The sequence below is a fragment of the Leptonychotes weddellii genome, chromosome 2, assembly GCF_054177405.1.
Source record: "Leptonychotes weddellii isolate Sample4059 chromosome 2, ASM5417740v2, whole genome shotgun sequence".
Taxonomy (NCBI): domain Eukaryota; kingdom Metazoa; phylum Chordata; class Mammalia; order Carnivora; family Phocidae; genus Leptonychotes; species Leptonychotes weddellii.
In genome coordinates this window covers 146,909,297-146,927,058 of record NC_138370.1, presented here as the reverse complement: position 1 = coordinate 146,927,058, position 17,762 = coordinate 146,909,297, and the positions used below count along the sequence as shown (strand labels likewise).

The following is a 17,762-nucleotide window of genomic DNA, read 5'->3' as shown; positions in this document are numbered from 1 at the left end:
CCTCAGTCGGTTAAGTGTCTGTCTACCCCCTCAGTCGGTTAAGTGTCTGTCTTTGGCTCGGGTCATGACCCATGGTCCTGGAATCTAGCCCCGTGTGGGGCTCCCTGCTCAGCAGGGCATCTGTTTCTCCCTCTCCCTCTCCCTGTGCCCCCTGCCCACTTGTGCATGCATGTGCGTGCTCTCTCTTTCTCTCTCTGTCTAAAATAAATAAATAGAACCTTTAAAAAATAAAATAAAGCAGCCACCCAGTCTTTAATATTAGCCTAATTTTAATTCTCTTTGTAAGTAGCAGCTAATACTGATTGATATTTTCAACATTTATTTATTTCTCATCTCCTACTTGTTTCCAAAGCCCTATGAGAGCAGAAGCCTCAGTGCCTAGAGCAGTGGTTTGCACATAGTAGGGGTTTAATAAATACTTGTAAATGAGTGAATGCAGAGTTCTAACTTGGGGAGAGATTTAGGAGTAGTTATTAGCTATACCCAGGAGACAACTAAGTCATGAGTGTGTTTGAGACAGTACAGGAAGGGAGTTCAGAGTGAGGAGATAAGATCTTCTAGTACAAAAATCCCCAATAAATAAGGGACAGGTGGAAGAGGAGAAGCCTGCAAAGAATACTTAAGAAGGAGCAGCCTGGAGAGGTAGGAGAAAAACCAAGGAGAATATGGTGTCAGAAGAAGGGAGTGTTTGAGGAATAATAAACATTTCAAGACTACCTTTTCTTTAGTTGGATGTCTTTTACAGGGGAATATCTTATAGATTCCTCGAGAAACCTGTGCTTGTGTTTACAATTCCTGTTTTTCATCCTTTTCCCTAAGCCCCATCTTCCCTTTGGGCTTACTGTGCAGTTTTAGCCAATTTGTTCTCTTTTCCTTGTGATGATGGAGAACTGCGAGGACAAATATTGATTGAGAGTTTGATATTAGAAGGTGAAGGGATGGAGAGTATAATGAGTCCCTCAGTTCCAGAAATAAGTATATTTATTGGAACATAGAAATGGGAAAAGAAACAAGTGATGAAATAATATAATTAAAGGTAAAATATGGTATTATACTCCTCTGACGTGAACATAGACTCAGACAAAAATACTTAATGTTGGTTCTGCTATACGAAATGCTTGAAATGGAAATCCATGACCCGGTTTCTTTTTTCTCCACTGACTGAAATCAAAATGTTAGTTTATTTTCTTATATTAGAAATATATTGTTTATTGGTGGTTTTATTTTGGGCTCAATTTTCCAGAATTTGCTTAGGCCAAAGTAGAACTTGTTAGCCATTAGATAGACATCAAGTAATTGCTTGATTGAAAGATAATTTGTATATTTAAGGATTTGAGATTGACTTTTGAATAATTCAAATCACATGGTAAAGTCAGGAACAGCTCATTAAGAGGCAAAGACTTGCTAAGGAATCCTTAAATTTTTAAGGAGCATTCAGATGTTTTAAATTTTAGTAAAATTAGTTTTAATTTTGCTAATGACAGCAGATGTGTGGCAAACAGCCAGGGGTTGAGCTTTAAACAAGTGTCTAGAGATATTCATGGATAGAATGTCTAGTTATTTATTGAAATCATAAAGATTCTACCCCAGTGATACAGTATAAGCTTATTAAGATGTTGGTGGGCAAGATAAGTATTCATACATGTGTTTGAACCATTTACTAACATTTCTCATTTATGATTCTTAGCACTATATTATTAGTATCATCTAGACAGTTTGTAGTAAGAAAAATATCCAGAAATATCAGTCCTAGAGCAACTCATTTCATGTGATGTGGTTGAATTATTTTGATCATTGTGGAAAAGAGGGTTGTCTCTGAAACTTTCGACAATAGATTTTAGTTGTTCAGATACTAGGTGAGTGTTGAAAGCTTTTCCTTCACTTTTGTCTACCTTACTCTCTCTTCCTCAAAACAAAATTTAAGTAATTGATATATAGATTTTATAAAGATGCTTTAGAATTTGCAAATAAATAAAAATAAAAAATAAAATCGTATTATTGAACTGTTCAATGTCAGATGTTACAAGCTGTAGTTATTAGTGTGTTTTAAATTTATTTTTTTATTTTTTAAGTAATCTCTACACCCAGCATAGGGCTTGAACTCACAACCCTGACATCAAGAATTGTGTGCTGTACTGACTGAGACAGCCAGGCACCCCTATATAGGAGTGTTTTTAAACCTATCTTTAATTTACCAATATACTATCATAACCTACTTAGGATTTGATGGATAATTAAAGCCTTTTGGATTTTGTGTACATGTTTTAGTTATCAAAACATAATATACCATGTTAAGTCATTTCTCCAGTGGCTTTCACTAAAAAACCCTAAGAATATACTAAAAATAAGATGTAAGATTTTTGCTTTTTTTTTTTTATTTTTGAAGATTTTATTTATTTATTTTTGCAAGAGAGAGAGAGAGGAGCAGAGGGAGAAGTAGAGTCTCTGCTGGGCAGGGAGCCCGATGCTGGACTTGATCCCAGGACACTGGGATCATGACCTAAGCTGAAGGCAGACACTTAACCGACTGAGCCACCCAGGCACCCTTTGCTTTTGTAAAAGAGAGTTTTACCTTTGTTAGTGCCTAGTCTGTTGGCATTTAATTTATCCTTAAAACTCTTGAAGGAAGATAAATCAGTGGCTTAGGCAGAAATTCTGATCAAGATGGCATTGTGAATAGATGCTTTGAGGTATCTTTTCTACTTCTCCTTGGAGTGATAGATAAAATATAGAAAGAGAAAACTGAAAAAACAACTGGACTCCAAAAAAGATGTGCTTGTACAAAAAAAAGAGTGTAACAGAAGGTACTGGACTCTAGTCTATAATCAGGCATTGGCAACCAGGGGTTTGGTTTGGTTAGGGTGCTACATGTGTAGCCAGGTGCTGGAGTCAGACTCATTGTTTGAACTTACACACACACTCTCATATAGGAGGCTGAACTAGCCTCTTCCATTTGTTACGTGAGGCTTTGTCTTGTAGGAGGCTGTAAAGTAGGGAGGCAAGAGGGAAAAACAGGACTTGGAACCTACTATTTGCTGGTTCGGAGACTGGATAGAGGGGTAGGAATTTCAAACTGGCAGTAGGAAATCTGGTTCAAGGCAGAAGGATCAGATTGAGTTTTGAGCTAGAGTATGAGAAGGAGAGTGAAAGGATATGTCCTATTCAGAATAAGATTGTAAATTCCAAAATTTAAAAGTACAGGAAGGATCATATTGCAATATATAAATTTCAGATCAACACATTATACACCTTAAATTTATAAAAATCTTTTATAAAATCTTTTATATCAATAAAAAAATAAAAGTACGTGAAAAATCCTAGTTGTAAGAAAGCCAATAAATTCAAATGTGTATTAACTCTAGATGATATTAAAATAACAGCCTGAATTGCTTTAAAATAAGTTTAATATCCTCAAAAAAATAAATGAAGAACTCGTATTTTGAAATACAAACTGGCAGAGTAAAACCAGAACAAATACATCTGGAAAAGAGCCAACTAGAAATCTTAGAAATGAAAGTATAGTCACTAAAATAAAAATTTAATAGATTAGGGGTGCCTGGGTGGCACAGTTGGTTAAGTGTCTGACTCTTGGTTTTGGCTCAGGTCATGATCTTAGGGTCCTCGGTTCGAGCCCTATGTTGGGCTTGGCATGGGGTCTGCTTGAGATTCTCTCTCCCTCTTCCCCTACCCCTCCTGCTCGTTCTCACTCTCTAAAATAAATAAATAAATCTTTAAAAAAAAAGTTTAATAGATTAAAATAGTCATCATCTAGTAGAGGATTAGTAAATTGAAATTGACCCTCAATGTGCAGAGGAAAGCAAAAAGATTAAAAAAAAAAAAATGAAAAGCATTTACGAGGCATGAAGCTCTAGCCTACATTTAGTAGGCCATTTCAGAGAGAACAGAGAAAAAAAGAATCTTCAGATCAGAAGTATACTTTGAATACTAAGCGGGATAAGTAAAAATAAATTCACAGATTTAGAAACAAAAACAAGAAACAGCCCAACTTAAAAACTTCCAAAGAGAAAAGTGAAAATGCTATCCAGTTGTTGTTCTTTTGAAATAGACTTTTTATCTGCTACAATATGCAGAAAACATAAGGAGGAGTGATTTGGAGTAACATCCATGAAAGGGTAAAAGGAAAAATGAATGTTACTCTAGAATTTTACACTGGTCTAAATAACCAGTCTAGAGTGAAGGCAACATGAAAATATTTCACATCTAAATAATATATGTTAATAAAAAATTTAAAAAAGAAAAAAATATTTCACATCTAGAAAGATGAATGTCATTTACTATTAACCCACCCACATTAAAAAAGGAAACTTAAGTATGTATCTGTGTAAGATGCAGAGTAAACCCAGAGGGAAAAAAGCATTGGAGGGGCACCTGGGTGGCTCAGTTAAGTGTCTGCCTTTGGCTCGGGTCATGATCCCAGGGTCCTGGGATGGAGCCCCGTGTTGGGCTCCCTGCTCATCGGAGAGCCTGCTTCTCTCTATCCCTCTGCTGCTCCTCCTGCTTGTGCTCTAAATAAATAAATAAATAAAATTAAAAAAAAAAAAGAAAAACGTATTGTGATGTAAAAGAGACCATGAAGAGCAAGCAAGGGATAAAATGTGTGGGTAAAATTAACTATTGATAATAAAAACAAGAACAACCTTTTAAAATATTAAATACTAAAATTTTAGTCAAGAGTAATAAGATCAAAGAAGCTTTCCGTGATTAAAGGTTTTTTTCTTGTTTAGAGGAGAGTTGATATACTGAATAACTTTACTGATGGTTAGAAAGATTTATAGGAAAGTATATTAAATTTTTAAGTGGAATCATTAAAACAAAAGAAATATAATCTTATAAATTTCACACCATCATAGGGGATGGGGTGGGAAGAAGATGTAGATAATTTTATCAATCTAACAGATGGCAAGAAAGGCAAAATAAAAATAAAAGCAAAAAAAAAGGGGGGGAATGGTAAACTGAACACGGACAGTAAAACGGCAGAAGTCCAAATGTACCACTACTCAAGTAGTCAGATTTCATGGTGCTGCATATCATTTAAGTACACTGATAATCTAAATATTTGGAAACACTTTTTATTACATGTTTTCAAAGACATGTTCTGGATCCTCTACTATCTCAGCTGCTCAAGTTCTTTGCTCTTAACTTTTATCCTCTTGATCTACTACACCAGCATTTTCTTCCTCTTCATCATTCTCATCTCTGTGTAAAATCCAATCAGTCCTTCCTTGATTTCATTCTCCTTTCTAGCTCCTGCTAAAAGTCCAAATATTGCTTTCATATCTCATCTCCCATTCTCACCTCAGCCTATTGCTTCTATCCCCATTCTTCCTGCTGAAACTGCTTTTGTCAGAAGCTTACCAGTAACCTCCATGTTGCTAATCCAGTTTTTACTTCTGTCCTTACCCCTCCCCCTGCCGCCATGAAAAATACACAAATATCCACTCATATATCAAATGTTGTTTTAAACATAGAGACAATGTAGGAAATTGGTTAAGAGTATAGACTAATCAAAATGACTTCAGTTTCAATCCTGACTGTGCCTTCATGTTTAAAATCCTAGCTGTGTGGCTTTGGGGAAGTTGAAAACTTTCCTGTGCTTCAGTTTCCTCATCTGTAAGATGAAGATAATGTAGTACTTAATTCAGCAGCTTTGTTAGGATTAAATGAAATAATGCACATAAAACTTGTAGTTCAGTATGTGGCATATTTTAAATGCTTAGTAAATGTTAGCTGTTATTAATAAACTTAATGTATTTTATTGAGTGAGGATATAAATACAAGGGAAATTTTTTTTTTCTGTTATTTTTTTTTTTTTATTCTTATGTTAATCCCCATACATTACATCATTAGTTCTAGATGACAAGGGAAATTTTTTTAAGGGTGAGATTTTTATTACAAAATATTTGATATATATGAAAGAATATATATAATATATATGTAAATTAGAAAACATAATAAAATCAATACCTGGGAATTTACCACCCAATCTAAGAGCCTTACTGTATTTGATCACATTCTCATATTTCCCTTCACCCTATGTATCCAAAGTGACTGTCCTGGTCAGTCCCCTCAGCCTCTGACACCAGAGTCAGACTCAGGATTGAGAATCATAGCTGAGCCCGACAGATACTATGTTACATCAGCTTTCATGTTTGCAGTTAACATCATTGCCAAAACACTGGTATTAAGGGGTGCCTGGGTGGCTCAGTTGGTTAAGCAACTGCCTTCGGCTCAGGTCATGATCCTGGAGTCCTGGGATCTAGTCCCACATCGGGCTCCCTGCTCAGCGGGGAGTCTGCTTCATCCTCTGACCCTCCCCCCCTCATACTCTATCTCATTCTCTCTCTCTCAAATAAATAAATAAAATCTTAAAAAAAAAAACCACTCGTATTAAAGGAACAGACAGGCTCTGATGATGAGGATGAATTGAGTGAACAAGCCTTTATTACATGAATGATGGAGTATATGGATCATTTAATTGGATCCTTTATGATCATGCACATGTGAAGCCCCTTCTGCAGAAGAGACCCAAACCAAATTCGAGGTACTACTCAACTAGCATATTGGGGCCAACATGTGACAGCCTTGATCACATTGTTGAGAGCTGTGATTTGCCCGAGATGCATGTGGGTGATTGGATGCTCTTTGAAAACGTGGGTGCTTACGCTGTTGCTGCTGCTTCTACTTTGGATGCGTACCAGAGGCCAGGTAGATACTATAAGATGTCGGTGCCAACATGGCAACTGATGCAGCAAATCCATAACGATGACTTCCAGCCCAAAGTAGAGGAATAGGACGTAAGCCTCTGTCTGTGTCCTGTGCTTGGGAGAGTAGGATGAAGCATCCCCCTTGTGCTTCAGCTAGCACTCACGTGTAGGTGCCACTCCTGTAGCTGTTCACTTCGAGCTTAGCTTGAATTGTGGCATTTGGGGGGACCATTTAACTTAATTACTGCTGGTTTTGAAAAGTCTTTGTAAGTAGAGTTGGCACGGATGCAACAATATGGAAGGCTAGGAGATGGGGCCAGTTATCTGTGTTCCTATGGAAACTATTTGAATAATTATTTTTATAGGATTTTTATTCACTTCTCAAACATGCTACTAAAGAGTGCTCCTCAGCTGCTGAGCAAGTGTTTCTAGCTTGTACATTGGCAGAATGGGCCAAAAGCTTAGTGTTGTGACCTGTTTTAAAAATAAAGTATCTTGGGGTTCTTGGCTGCCTCAGTCAGTTGGGCATCCTACTCTTGGTTTTGGCTCAAGTCATGATCTCAGGGTCCTGGGGTCAAGCCCTGCGTTGGCCTCTGCACTCAGTGTGGAGTCTTCTTAGGATTCTTTCCCTCCTCCTCTTTCACCCCCTCTGCCCCTCTTCCTGATAAATCTTAAAAAAAAAAAAGTATTTTGAGGGACATCTGACTGGCTCAGTTGGTGGAGCCTGTGACTCTTAATTTCAGGGTTGTAAGTTTGAGCCCCATGTTGGGTGTAGAGTTTACTTTAAAATCTATATTAAAAAAAAGTATCTTGAAATAAAAAACAAAAACAAAAACCAAAGTGACTATCCTGAATTTTGTGTCGATTTCTAAAAAAAGGAATAGATTTAGACATTTGTATGTATCTCTAATTGTTTAGCTTGTTTTTATACTTTATTGTGTGATAACTTATTGTGTGTATGCTTTTGTGATTTACTTTTTTCATTAAATTTTGCTAAGATTTATCCTAACAGTATATGTGTCTGGTTCATTAATTTTTGTGGAGATAGAGTACATACTTTCGAGGGTTGTGTGAATTAAATGAGTTGATAAATGTAAATAAATAGCGGTTGTCACATAGTAAAGGCTCAAAGAAAGATAACTATTATTATTTTTATTATATTCACTACTGTATGAAATCTATGACTATAACATGGTATATCTGTCTTTTCTCATGCTTATGGACATTTGGGTTTCCAGTGTGAAGCAACAGAACAGTGTGGCTCTGAAACACTCATATACTTTTCTCCTTGTACTCTTGTGCAAGTTTCTATTAAGGCAAACATATTGACTTAGAAGTGCAATTTGCTAGGTCATAAGTTTTGCTTGTGTTCAACTATATTGATAATGGCAGCTTGTTTAGCAAGGTTATTGTGCCTGTTTATTTTTCCACCAGCAGTGTATGAATTCCCATTGCTCCGTATCCTTACCAACATTAGATATTGATATATTTTTTCATTTTTTCTAATCTGATGGTTGTAAAATGTAAAGGGTCCTGGGATCGAGCCCTGCATCAGGCTCCTTGCTTGGTGGGAAGCCTGCTTCTCCCTCTCCCACTCCGTCTACTTGTGTTCCCTCTCACTGTGTCTCTCTCTGTCAAATAAATAAATAAAAATCTTAAAAAAAAAGAAAGAAATATATTCTCCCAATTTGAGGCTTTTCTTTCTTTCTTTTTTTTTTTTAAGGATCTTTTGATGGGCAGAAGTTTTGATTTAGCAGAATATACCCATTTTTTCTTGTTTGAGAAATCTCTCTATCATAAAAATATTCTCTGTCGTTGTCTGTTAGACATGTAAATGCCTTAACACGTAAGTCCTTAATCTACCTGAAATTGTCTGTTTATGGGGTGACGTATATTTAATTTTTAACTTTTGTTTATTTATTAATTTATTTCGGGGGGAGAGAGTTACATAGTTGTCCCAGTAGCAACTCAGTAGTCATTCTTTCCTCACTGAATAATATCTCTAGAATATTTTTTTTTTTAAGATTTTATTTATTTATTTGAGAGAGAGAGCAGAAGCAGGGGAAGGAGCAGAGGGAGAAGAGAAGGACAAGCAGACTCCTGCTGAGCAGGAAGCCCGACACAGGTCTCTGTCCCAGGACCCTGAGATCATGACCTGAGACAAAGTCAGATGCTTAATCGACTGAGCCACCCAGGCGCCCCTCTAGAGTAGTTTTGAGTAAAAGAATTTATAGTGTGTGTCCTCGTTTTGTTCCTTGTTTTAAAGAAATGCATCTAAATTTTCACCATTGAGTATGTTTTAGAGGTTTGTTTTATTTTTTAAGAAAATTCCTTTTTGTGTTAATTTTCAAAAAAGGCTTGAAACTTGCATGGGTGTTGAATTTTAGTGAATGCTTTTTCATTAGCTCCTGAAATGATTCTATGGCTTTTGTCCTTTAGTCTGTTAATGATGAGGGGCATTAATAGTTTTACTAATGTTTGACTACTCTTGAATTCCTAGGATAAATCCAACTTGGTCTATCATATGTTATCTTTTTTACACATTGCCAGATCGTTAGCTAATATTAAGTTTATAGGTTTGTATGAAAGCAACTACTTATTGTTACTTTTTTAATAAACCTTATAGCAGAAAATATAGGCGCTGAACTGAAAGCTCCACTTAAGCAAGAACCTCTCCAAGTAAGAGGTAAATATATTTTATTCTATTTTTTATTATAATGGTGTTTTGAATTAAATATACAAAATTAGTTTATATAGAGCTCTGTATAATTATATTATTCTGAGTGTACAGTCCATTTTTACTTTTCTGTAAATATACCGGCCATAAAGATTTATTCTCCTGCTTATAAGCTAATTTTCTACTGAAGTTCACTTTGCATTTTGGTTATAAATTTTGTGGTAATTGTTTTTTCAAAAGCCCAAAGAAGGCAGTAATGGCAAATAAAAGACATCAATTACTTTATCATTTTTAGAAAAGTAATGTGATTAAAGAGACCAGTACCTTTCAGTTACAGCGTGTTCAAATCCAGATAGAGTTTGGACATTCTTGTCCAACTTTATTTTTTAGGAATAACTGAATGACGAAGGCATTCTTGTTAGCAGCTCTGCCCTTTGTAATGAGCTATGGCTCCTGTCTCCAAAGCAGCATGTTTGACAGGGGCGGTTACTCTGTGATTAGAAGCACCATGACTTTGGCATCAGACGAAAGTGGACTCAATTTGTGGCTCCAGCATGTACTAGCTGTATGGCCTTGGGCATTTTCCCTGAGCCATAGTTGTTCTCCCCTATCAGATTGTGCTAAAAATGGGATTTCTTTCCTAGGATAACCTTGAAGATGGTCCATAGTATATAGTTACAGCTAAGAATAATGAACATGATAGCAGTCATCATCATCAATAATCTGGACCAGGACAGGCCAATAGGGATTTCTATATACTTTGAAGAAATCTTTAAAAAGTAATTTAAAAAAAAACCACTCATCTTTTAAAAGAAATTAGTAATTCTTTGCTCCAGAGGAGCTCATCTGGATAGAGAATTTTAGGATTATTAGAGTAAGGCAGTTTAGAGACTTGAAACTCATGGAAAAAGAAACCTGAACTTCCTTAGATGTATTTTTTTCAAATAAAGTTTTGATTTTTATACTGAACTTTATGTTTGAAATGTTATTGTTATTTGTACATTTGATTTTATGAGTTAATGTGTTATTTTAAGTCTTTTTTACCTCTGTAGAGATGAATCATTTTAGTCTTAATTTGCTCTTTCCACTTCAAAATACAACGGAAAACTCATTAATTAATATCTGAGAATAGAATATGAAGTGACAGGGTGACAGTTTGAAACAGAACACATGACTTTCTATTGTTTTGCCCCTGCTCTTCAGATATTTGCTTATTTTATTTATCTATGTCATACGACCAAAAGTCTCACTTTATAATGATTTATAAATATAGACCTATATTGAGTGTAATTTTTAATTCACAGACTATAATTGATGCCAAATTGGTATTTTGTTATTGATATCTCTGGGTTTTTTTTAATAAACAATTTGATACTTGGTAATAGGGAAACAATTTAATAGAAGGCAGTATTTTACCTATAATCTGTAATAAACTTCCTATAATTTTTAACTGATAAAAATATTTATGTTTACTTCAGCTTTCTTATGGACTGTGTGAAATAGTCCAGCAGCTTTCAGGCTTTTTTGACTGCAACTCCCATAAGAAATACTAATGACCTACTGTGTACATACATTATTGTATATAACTGAAACAAGTTTTCACAAAAAGTACTTATTCACTGTATGTGGTACTCTTTGATCACTTTCTATTTTCATTTTTTATGAAATGCTGGTTTCACCCTACAGTTTGAAAAACATTCAACGAGCATATAATTTTTTTATTGAAACTTCATTTTCATTTAGACCCTAGACAATTTATTATTACTATTTTTAGGCCATAGACAATTTATATTGTATTGGTACAATTTAAACAAACCAGGAATACCTCTACAGGGTGTCCATTAGACAAAGGATTGACATTTTGGCATCAGTTACAGATGACTATGGAAGTAAAATCTAGATGGCGACAAATGGAATTCTGTCCTGTTCTGCACTTGGGAGACTCTCTTCTTCTGATGCCATTCAGTGCATCAGGAAAAACATCAATTTTCTATGAAATTCATTAGTGAACCCCCTAAGTATCAGCATATGTTCATCTTCTAATGTGATTTCTAGTGTGCATATTTTTTATGTTTTTTTATATTTTTGAATTTAGTCAAAGCAGTCCTTAAGAAGAGGGAATATGGACCAAAGTACACTCAGAATAATTTCATCACTGGAGTCAGAGCAATAAATGAGTTCTGCCTTAAATCCAGGTACAGCAGTTGGTTTTTTTTAATGTGGTAGTTCTAGCTAATCTAAATAACCATTTATTTCTTAGAATGTGTTACTTGCTACTGTCCATGTGAAAACTTTCCCATGACTCCTTCCTAAATTGAAGAACTATTTGTTCAGTTTAAAAAATGTTAAAATTGTTAGCTTATTAAACTGAATTCTGCTTCAGTGTGAGCAATTGCAGTCTTTCGTGGTATCTTAAACTCAAAAAAGCAGGTTCTTCAAAATGTCTGTATCACACAAGAACCTTAGGAGTTTTATTACTATGTTAATATGTGGCAGATAAGATATCTTATCAATAAGATATTTGAATATTTGTATGTTTAACTTTTTAAAGTTACGGGTTTATTTGGCTAGCAGAGTTGAGTAATTAATTTAGTTACATTTATGTTCACACTCCAACTCTGTTGAGCATAAATTATTTTTGTTTTCTGGTATCTTTTTGTTATTAATTTTCTTGTAATCGTAGAGATTTGTTGATATATTTGTCACAAATTAAAAATTTCCCCTTCCTTTCTGTGTTTACCTAAGAAAGTCATATTACATGGAAAATTTCTTGGCAATTTAGTCATCAGATTTAGCCTTTTTTTTCCCTTTCCCTCCTGGTCACATCCTCTATTGTATATTATCAAGAAATAAGAATTCTTATAATCAGTTTTATAACTTTCATAACTATTAACAGCCAGTTGTGACATTGATGTAAAACAATGTCCTGTTTCACATGGAGTATTTCATGTAGTTCTCACAAAAATTTTGTGAGTTAAGTAGATTAGGTATTGCTGTCTCCACTTGTAGGCCAGGAAACATAGTAAAGATGTTAGTGAAGACCCAGCTTATTTACTGAGTCAGCATCAGGGGGTTAGAATACATATCTTTGATACCTTGTCCAAACTTTTTACTAATATGTGATGGTTGGTTGTTGACTTATTGTATTGTATTGTATTTATTTTAAAGATTTTATTTTTAAGTAATCTCCATATCCAGTGTGTGGGGCTCAAACCCACAATCCCGAGATCCAGAGTCACATGCTCCACTGACTGAGCCAGCCAGGTTCCCTATAAACTCCCAAGTTTAATTTCTTGGAACTTAATACCAGCTTTTTATTTATAAGCCTTTTCATAACTCTTATAAAATTTCCATAGGAAGTACAATGATCAAATTTAGAATGACTGTTGAGCAGTGACTTGATGAATATATAAACCTTTCAGAATTCAAGAGAATGGAAAATAAATAACATAGAATTGACAGATACTCTTTATGACTTGATACCTATAAATAGTATTACCATTTAGTATCACCATTTAGTATTAATCTGGATATAAACAAGTATGACTATAAATTTTAAATTTAAATTCTTAAGTAGGGGATGGTACTCTGATCCATGTTTTTTCCACACATCAGACATTGCAGTGGGGTGTCCATAGCAGATAAATACAAACACTGATGAAGGAGTTGAATCTCTGCATATTATGTAATACATATTATGTATTTTTAGTGAGCATCAAGAATAATTGTTATTTTTTCATTGTCTCTAGACCAATTTTTGTGTACAAAATGAAATGCCATCTTTAAACTGATCTTTCAAGCCTTAAACTGATCTGTATAGCCTTTAAAGGTCGGGATCTAGGTAGTGGCTTTTATCTACACCTAATAATCCTTCTAAGAAAAGAACAAAAACTGTATGAACCTTTTCTGAATAAATTCAGCATGTTTTCTTTCTTCAGTGATCTAGAACAACTTAGAAAAATCAGACGACGAAGTCCTCATGAAGATACCGAGTCCTTTACTGTATACCTGAGATCAGATGTGGAGGCAAAGTAAGAACATACTTCTTTTAGAATAAATGTACAAGCCAAATTTTGGATTAATAAAAACCCATATTAGATAGAGGTTTTTAAATGATGTATTTTAAAAGCAGAGTATTTTCATCTTTGCAAACTTGTCTGCAAATTACTAGTATGTACTAGTTAACTAAAAGTATGTGATAATTTATAAGAAAATTTGCTGTTGAATTTACTTGCTGTTTAGATTTAATTTAGAAAAATTTCTTGACTGCTTTATATTTTTCCTAAAGGACCTTAGGCTTTGTTGTAAGATCCTCAGGTAGTTACAGTTCATCTCGATTTAAATATGATTACAATAAAGTCATTAAAATTGTCCATTGTTAATGGCCATGTGTGTATGCACAGATCTTTGGAAGTTTGGGGAAGCCCTGAGGCTCTTGCCAGAGAGAAAAAACTGCGTAAGGAAGCAGAAATAGAATACAGAGAAAGTAAGTATATTCAATTTAAATTGGAGTTAATTGAAAGTAGGTAAAACTTGGGCCTTTAATAATTACACTCCCTAGCAGTTGCATGCCTCTTGGCTTTGGCTCTGTTGGTTCCAGCAAATACCAGTTGCCACTTTGGGATTCTGTTACTTTTTAAAAACAGTATCAGGACGCCTGAGTGGGCTGACTCCGTTAAGCGTCTGCCTTCGGCTCAGGTCATGATCTCAGGGTCCTGGGATCAAGTCCTGGAGCCTGCTTCTCCCTCTGCCTGCCACTCCCCCTGCTTGTGGGCGTGTGCACTTGCTCTCTCACAAATAAAATCTTAAAAAAATAAATATATAAAAATAAAAACAGTATCTATTTTTTTGGCTTTCTCCTCCATAGCTCTTTAAAGAGGAAACAAAGCTGGTTGGTGGTTTATTAAAAAATATATGAATATTATAATTTATGGTCTGATTTGAAGATTATACTTGTTCTAAAAGTAGTAGTGCTTTCTTACAGAAAAGTCTGTTAATTCAGTTTCCCCATTTCTACTTTACTTTTTTTTTTTTTTAAAGATTTATTTATTCCAGAGAGAGTCGCATGACTTGGGGGAGGGGCAGAGGGAAAGGGAGAGAGAGAGAAGCAGACTCCCTGCTGAACGCAGAGATGCCAGGCTGATCTATGACCCATGAGATCATGACCTGAGCTGAAACCAAAACTTGGATGCCTAACTGACTGAGCCATCCAGGCGCTCCCCGCCCCCATTTCTACCTTAAATAATTCATTCAGCAGATATTTACCAAACATTTACTGTGAACCAGAAGCTGTGCTTGATGCTTGAGATTTAGTTGCGAATAAGACTTTCAGGGCATTTAACAATCCAGTGGTTGGGTGACAAAGCCACCTTTATAGAATTGGGATTCAGGATTATGTGAAATATAATTTAGATAATTCTTTGATTTATATATATTTATGTATTCACTAATGACAAAAGTGATGCACCCTTGTGATTTAAAAAAGAATACAAAAATATAAAGAATAAAAAGTCTCCTTTCATTCTCTCTAGTTACCATCTCATTTTACTTCCTATAGATAACTGTTGCTGGCAGTTTGGGATGCATCTATCCAGAATATTTCTGATGCATTTTCAAATTTATATACATACATTTTTTTCACTTAAACATAAATGGGGTGACACTATTCCTATTGTTTTGCATCTTGTTCTTTATACTTACCAGTGTAACCATAAACATATTTCCATGTCTACATATGGAAATCTACCTCTCACTCATTCTTTTTTAACAGCTGCATAGTATTCCATTGTATGGATGTAATAAGCTTTATGTTTTCCAATTTTTTTTACCTTTACAAAGAGCACATTAGTGAATGTCGTATTTCTTAAATATATAATAATATATTATGCTCTTATTACAAATACATGGGATAAAATGCTAGTAGTATTTCAGGGTCAAAGGACATGGGCATTTTAAAATTTGGTAGAATATTCTCCAAAGGAATATAGTGCCAGTTTACATTTACATTTATAGTGTACGAGGGTGACTATTTCCTCATGCCCTTGACAATGCTGGATATTGCCATTGTTTTAACTTTCTTGTGTATTTGATGGGCAACAGATGGTATCTTTAATTTTGAGTTTCTCTAAATTAAGATGGTGAGACCTCTATCTGAGACCAAATCCTTATCCTATCTTTACCCTAACTGCCCACAGAATGGATCGTGTTCCCCTTATGTTGAGGTGACCGCTTATTTTCTCTCCTGCCTCCTTGAAGGAAAAAAAGAAAATTATGTGTTTGCCACTGATTTAGTCATATGAAACAAACTCCCATCTCATCACCCTTTGCTGGGCCCGAAGCTGCTGTCTCTAAAGTGCGATCTCGTGCTTTGTATCAGTTAGTGCTGGAGAAATCTTGAATAGATTATGTACAAAACTGTTTTTAAATTTTATATTATTTTGAAACTTTGCTTCTTTAAGGGTTGGGGCACATTGGCCACCCTGTCTGGCTGAGAACTCTCTACAGTCTGTGGGCTGACAGTGTGCTGATCTTTTAAAGTTTCTTTCCCTCCCCAATTCCCCTTTTTGGTGGGGTTTCTGTGAGGCCTGTTAGGTGTGCATCCTGCAGCTTATTGGCCTAAAATGCACTCTCCTTTGGTGTGCTCTCTGGGGGCCGATTGGGAGAAAGAAACCAATAGTGCAAACTGTTTTGATACTGAAAATTGACAAGTGTCTTTTTGAAATAAAGAACCAGTCCCTCTAAAAAAAAAAATTTTTTTTTGAGTTTCTCTGATATTACTGAGGTTGGTTATCTTTTAATATATTTATTTGTTTTTCTTAATTCTTCTGTGATAATTTTTATACCCTTTACTCGTCTTCTATTACATTGTGTGTCTTCTTAAATTGATTTTCATGAGTTTTTGATAGATTTTAATTCTTAATTGTGTATGTTCTGAATTTTTTTTTTGAGTTACCTACTTTTTATTTATTTTTTAAATTTTATCTTTGTTTCAAGTTTTTATTTAAATTCCAGTTAGTTGACATATAGTGTAATATTGGTTTCAGGAGTAGAATTTAGTGACTCATCACTTACATATAACACCAAGTGCTCATCGCAAGTGTCCTCCTTAATACCCATCACCCATTTAGCCCATCCTGTGCCCACCTCCCCTCCATCAGCCCTCAATTTGTTCTCTATAGTTAAGAGTCTCTTATAGTTTGCCTCCCTTTCTTTTTTTGTTGTTGTTGTTCCCTTCCCTCATGTTCATCTGTTTTGTTTCTTAAATTCCATATATGAGTGAAATCATATAGTATTTGTTTTTCTTTGACTGACTTATTTTGCTTAGCATAATACTCTGGCTCCATCCACATCGTTGCAAATGGCAAGATTTCATTCTTTTTGATGGATGAGTAATACTCCATTGTATATATATACACCACATTTTCTTTATCCATTCATCAGTCGATGGACATTTGGGCTCTTTCCATAATTTGGCTATTGTTGAGAGTGCTGCTGTAAACAATGGGGTGCGTATGCTTCTTTGAATCAGTATTTTTGTACCCTTTGGGTAAATACCTAGTAGTACAATTGCTGGGTGGTAGGGTAGCTCTATTTTTAACTTTTTGAGGAACCTCTGTACTGTTTTCCAGAGTGGCTGCACCAGTTTGCATTTCCCCCAGCAGTGTAAGAGGGTTCCCTTCTCTCCGCATTCTCACCATCTGTTGTTTCCTGGGTTGTTAATTTTAGCCATTAGTGTGAGGTGGTATCTCATGGTGGTTTTAATTTGTATTTCCCTGATGATCAGTGATGTTGAGCATCTTTTCAGGGTCTGTTGGCTATCTGTATGTCTTATTTGGGAAAATGTCTGTTCATGTCTTCTGCCCACTTTTTACCTGGATTATTTGTTTTTGGGGGTGTTGAGTTTGATAAGTTCTTTATAGATTTTGGATGTTAACCCTTTATTGGATATGTCATTTGCAAATATCTTCTGCCATTCTGTAGGTTACCTTTTAGTTTTGTTGTTTCCTTAGCTGTGCAGAAGCTTTTTATCTTGATGAAGTCCCAGTAGTTCATTTTTTTATTATTATTTTTTTTTATTCTTATGTTAATCCCCATACATTACATCATTAGTTTTAGATGAAGTGTTCCATGATTCATTGTTTGTGCATAACACCCAGTGCTCCATGCAGAACGTGCCCTCCTCAATACCCACCACCAGGCTAACCCATCCTCCCACCCCCCTCCCCTCCAGAACCCTGTTTGTTTTTCAGAGTCAATCATCTCTCCTGGTTCGTCTACCCCTCCGATTTCCCCCGCTTCATTCTTCCCCTCCCGCTACCTTCTTCTTCTTCTTTTTTTCTTTTCTTAACATATATTGCATT

At 35.2% G+C, this 17,762-nt stretch overlaps 1 protein-coding gene across 2 annotated transcripts in view; it reads left to right on the top strand.

The window, feature by feature from the left end:
- SLC30A9 (solute carrier family 30 member 9) overlaps window positions 1–17,762 on the top strand; it is a 78,731-nt gene that overhangs the window by 14,602 nt on the left and 46,367 nt on the right. For both annotated transcript variants that reach the window (XM_081813037.1, XM_081813038.1), the window contains exons 3-6: window positions 9,352–9,411; window positions 11,498–11,597; window positions 13,341–13,433; window positions 13,806–13,888. In XM_081813037.1, the coding sequence (XP_081669163.1) occupies window positions 9,352–9,411; window positions 11,498–11,597; window positions 13,341–13,433; window positions 13,806–13,888 (336 nt within the window). The remainder of the gene's footprint in view (window positions 1–9,351; window positions 9,412–11,497; window positions 11,598–13,340; window positions 13,434–13,805; window positions 13,889–17,762) is intronic.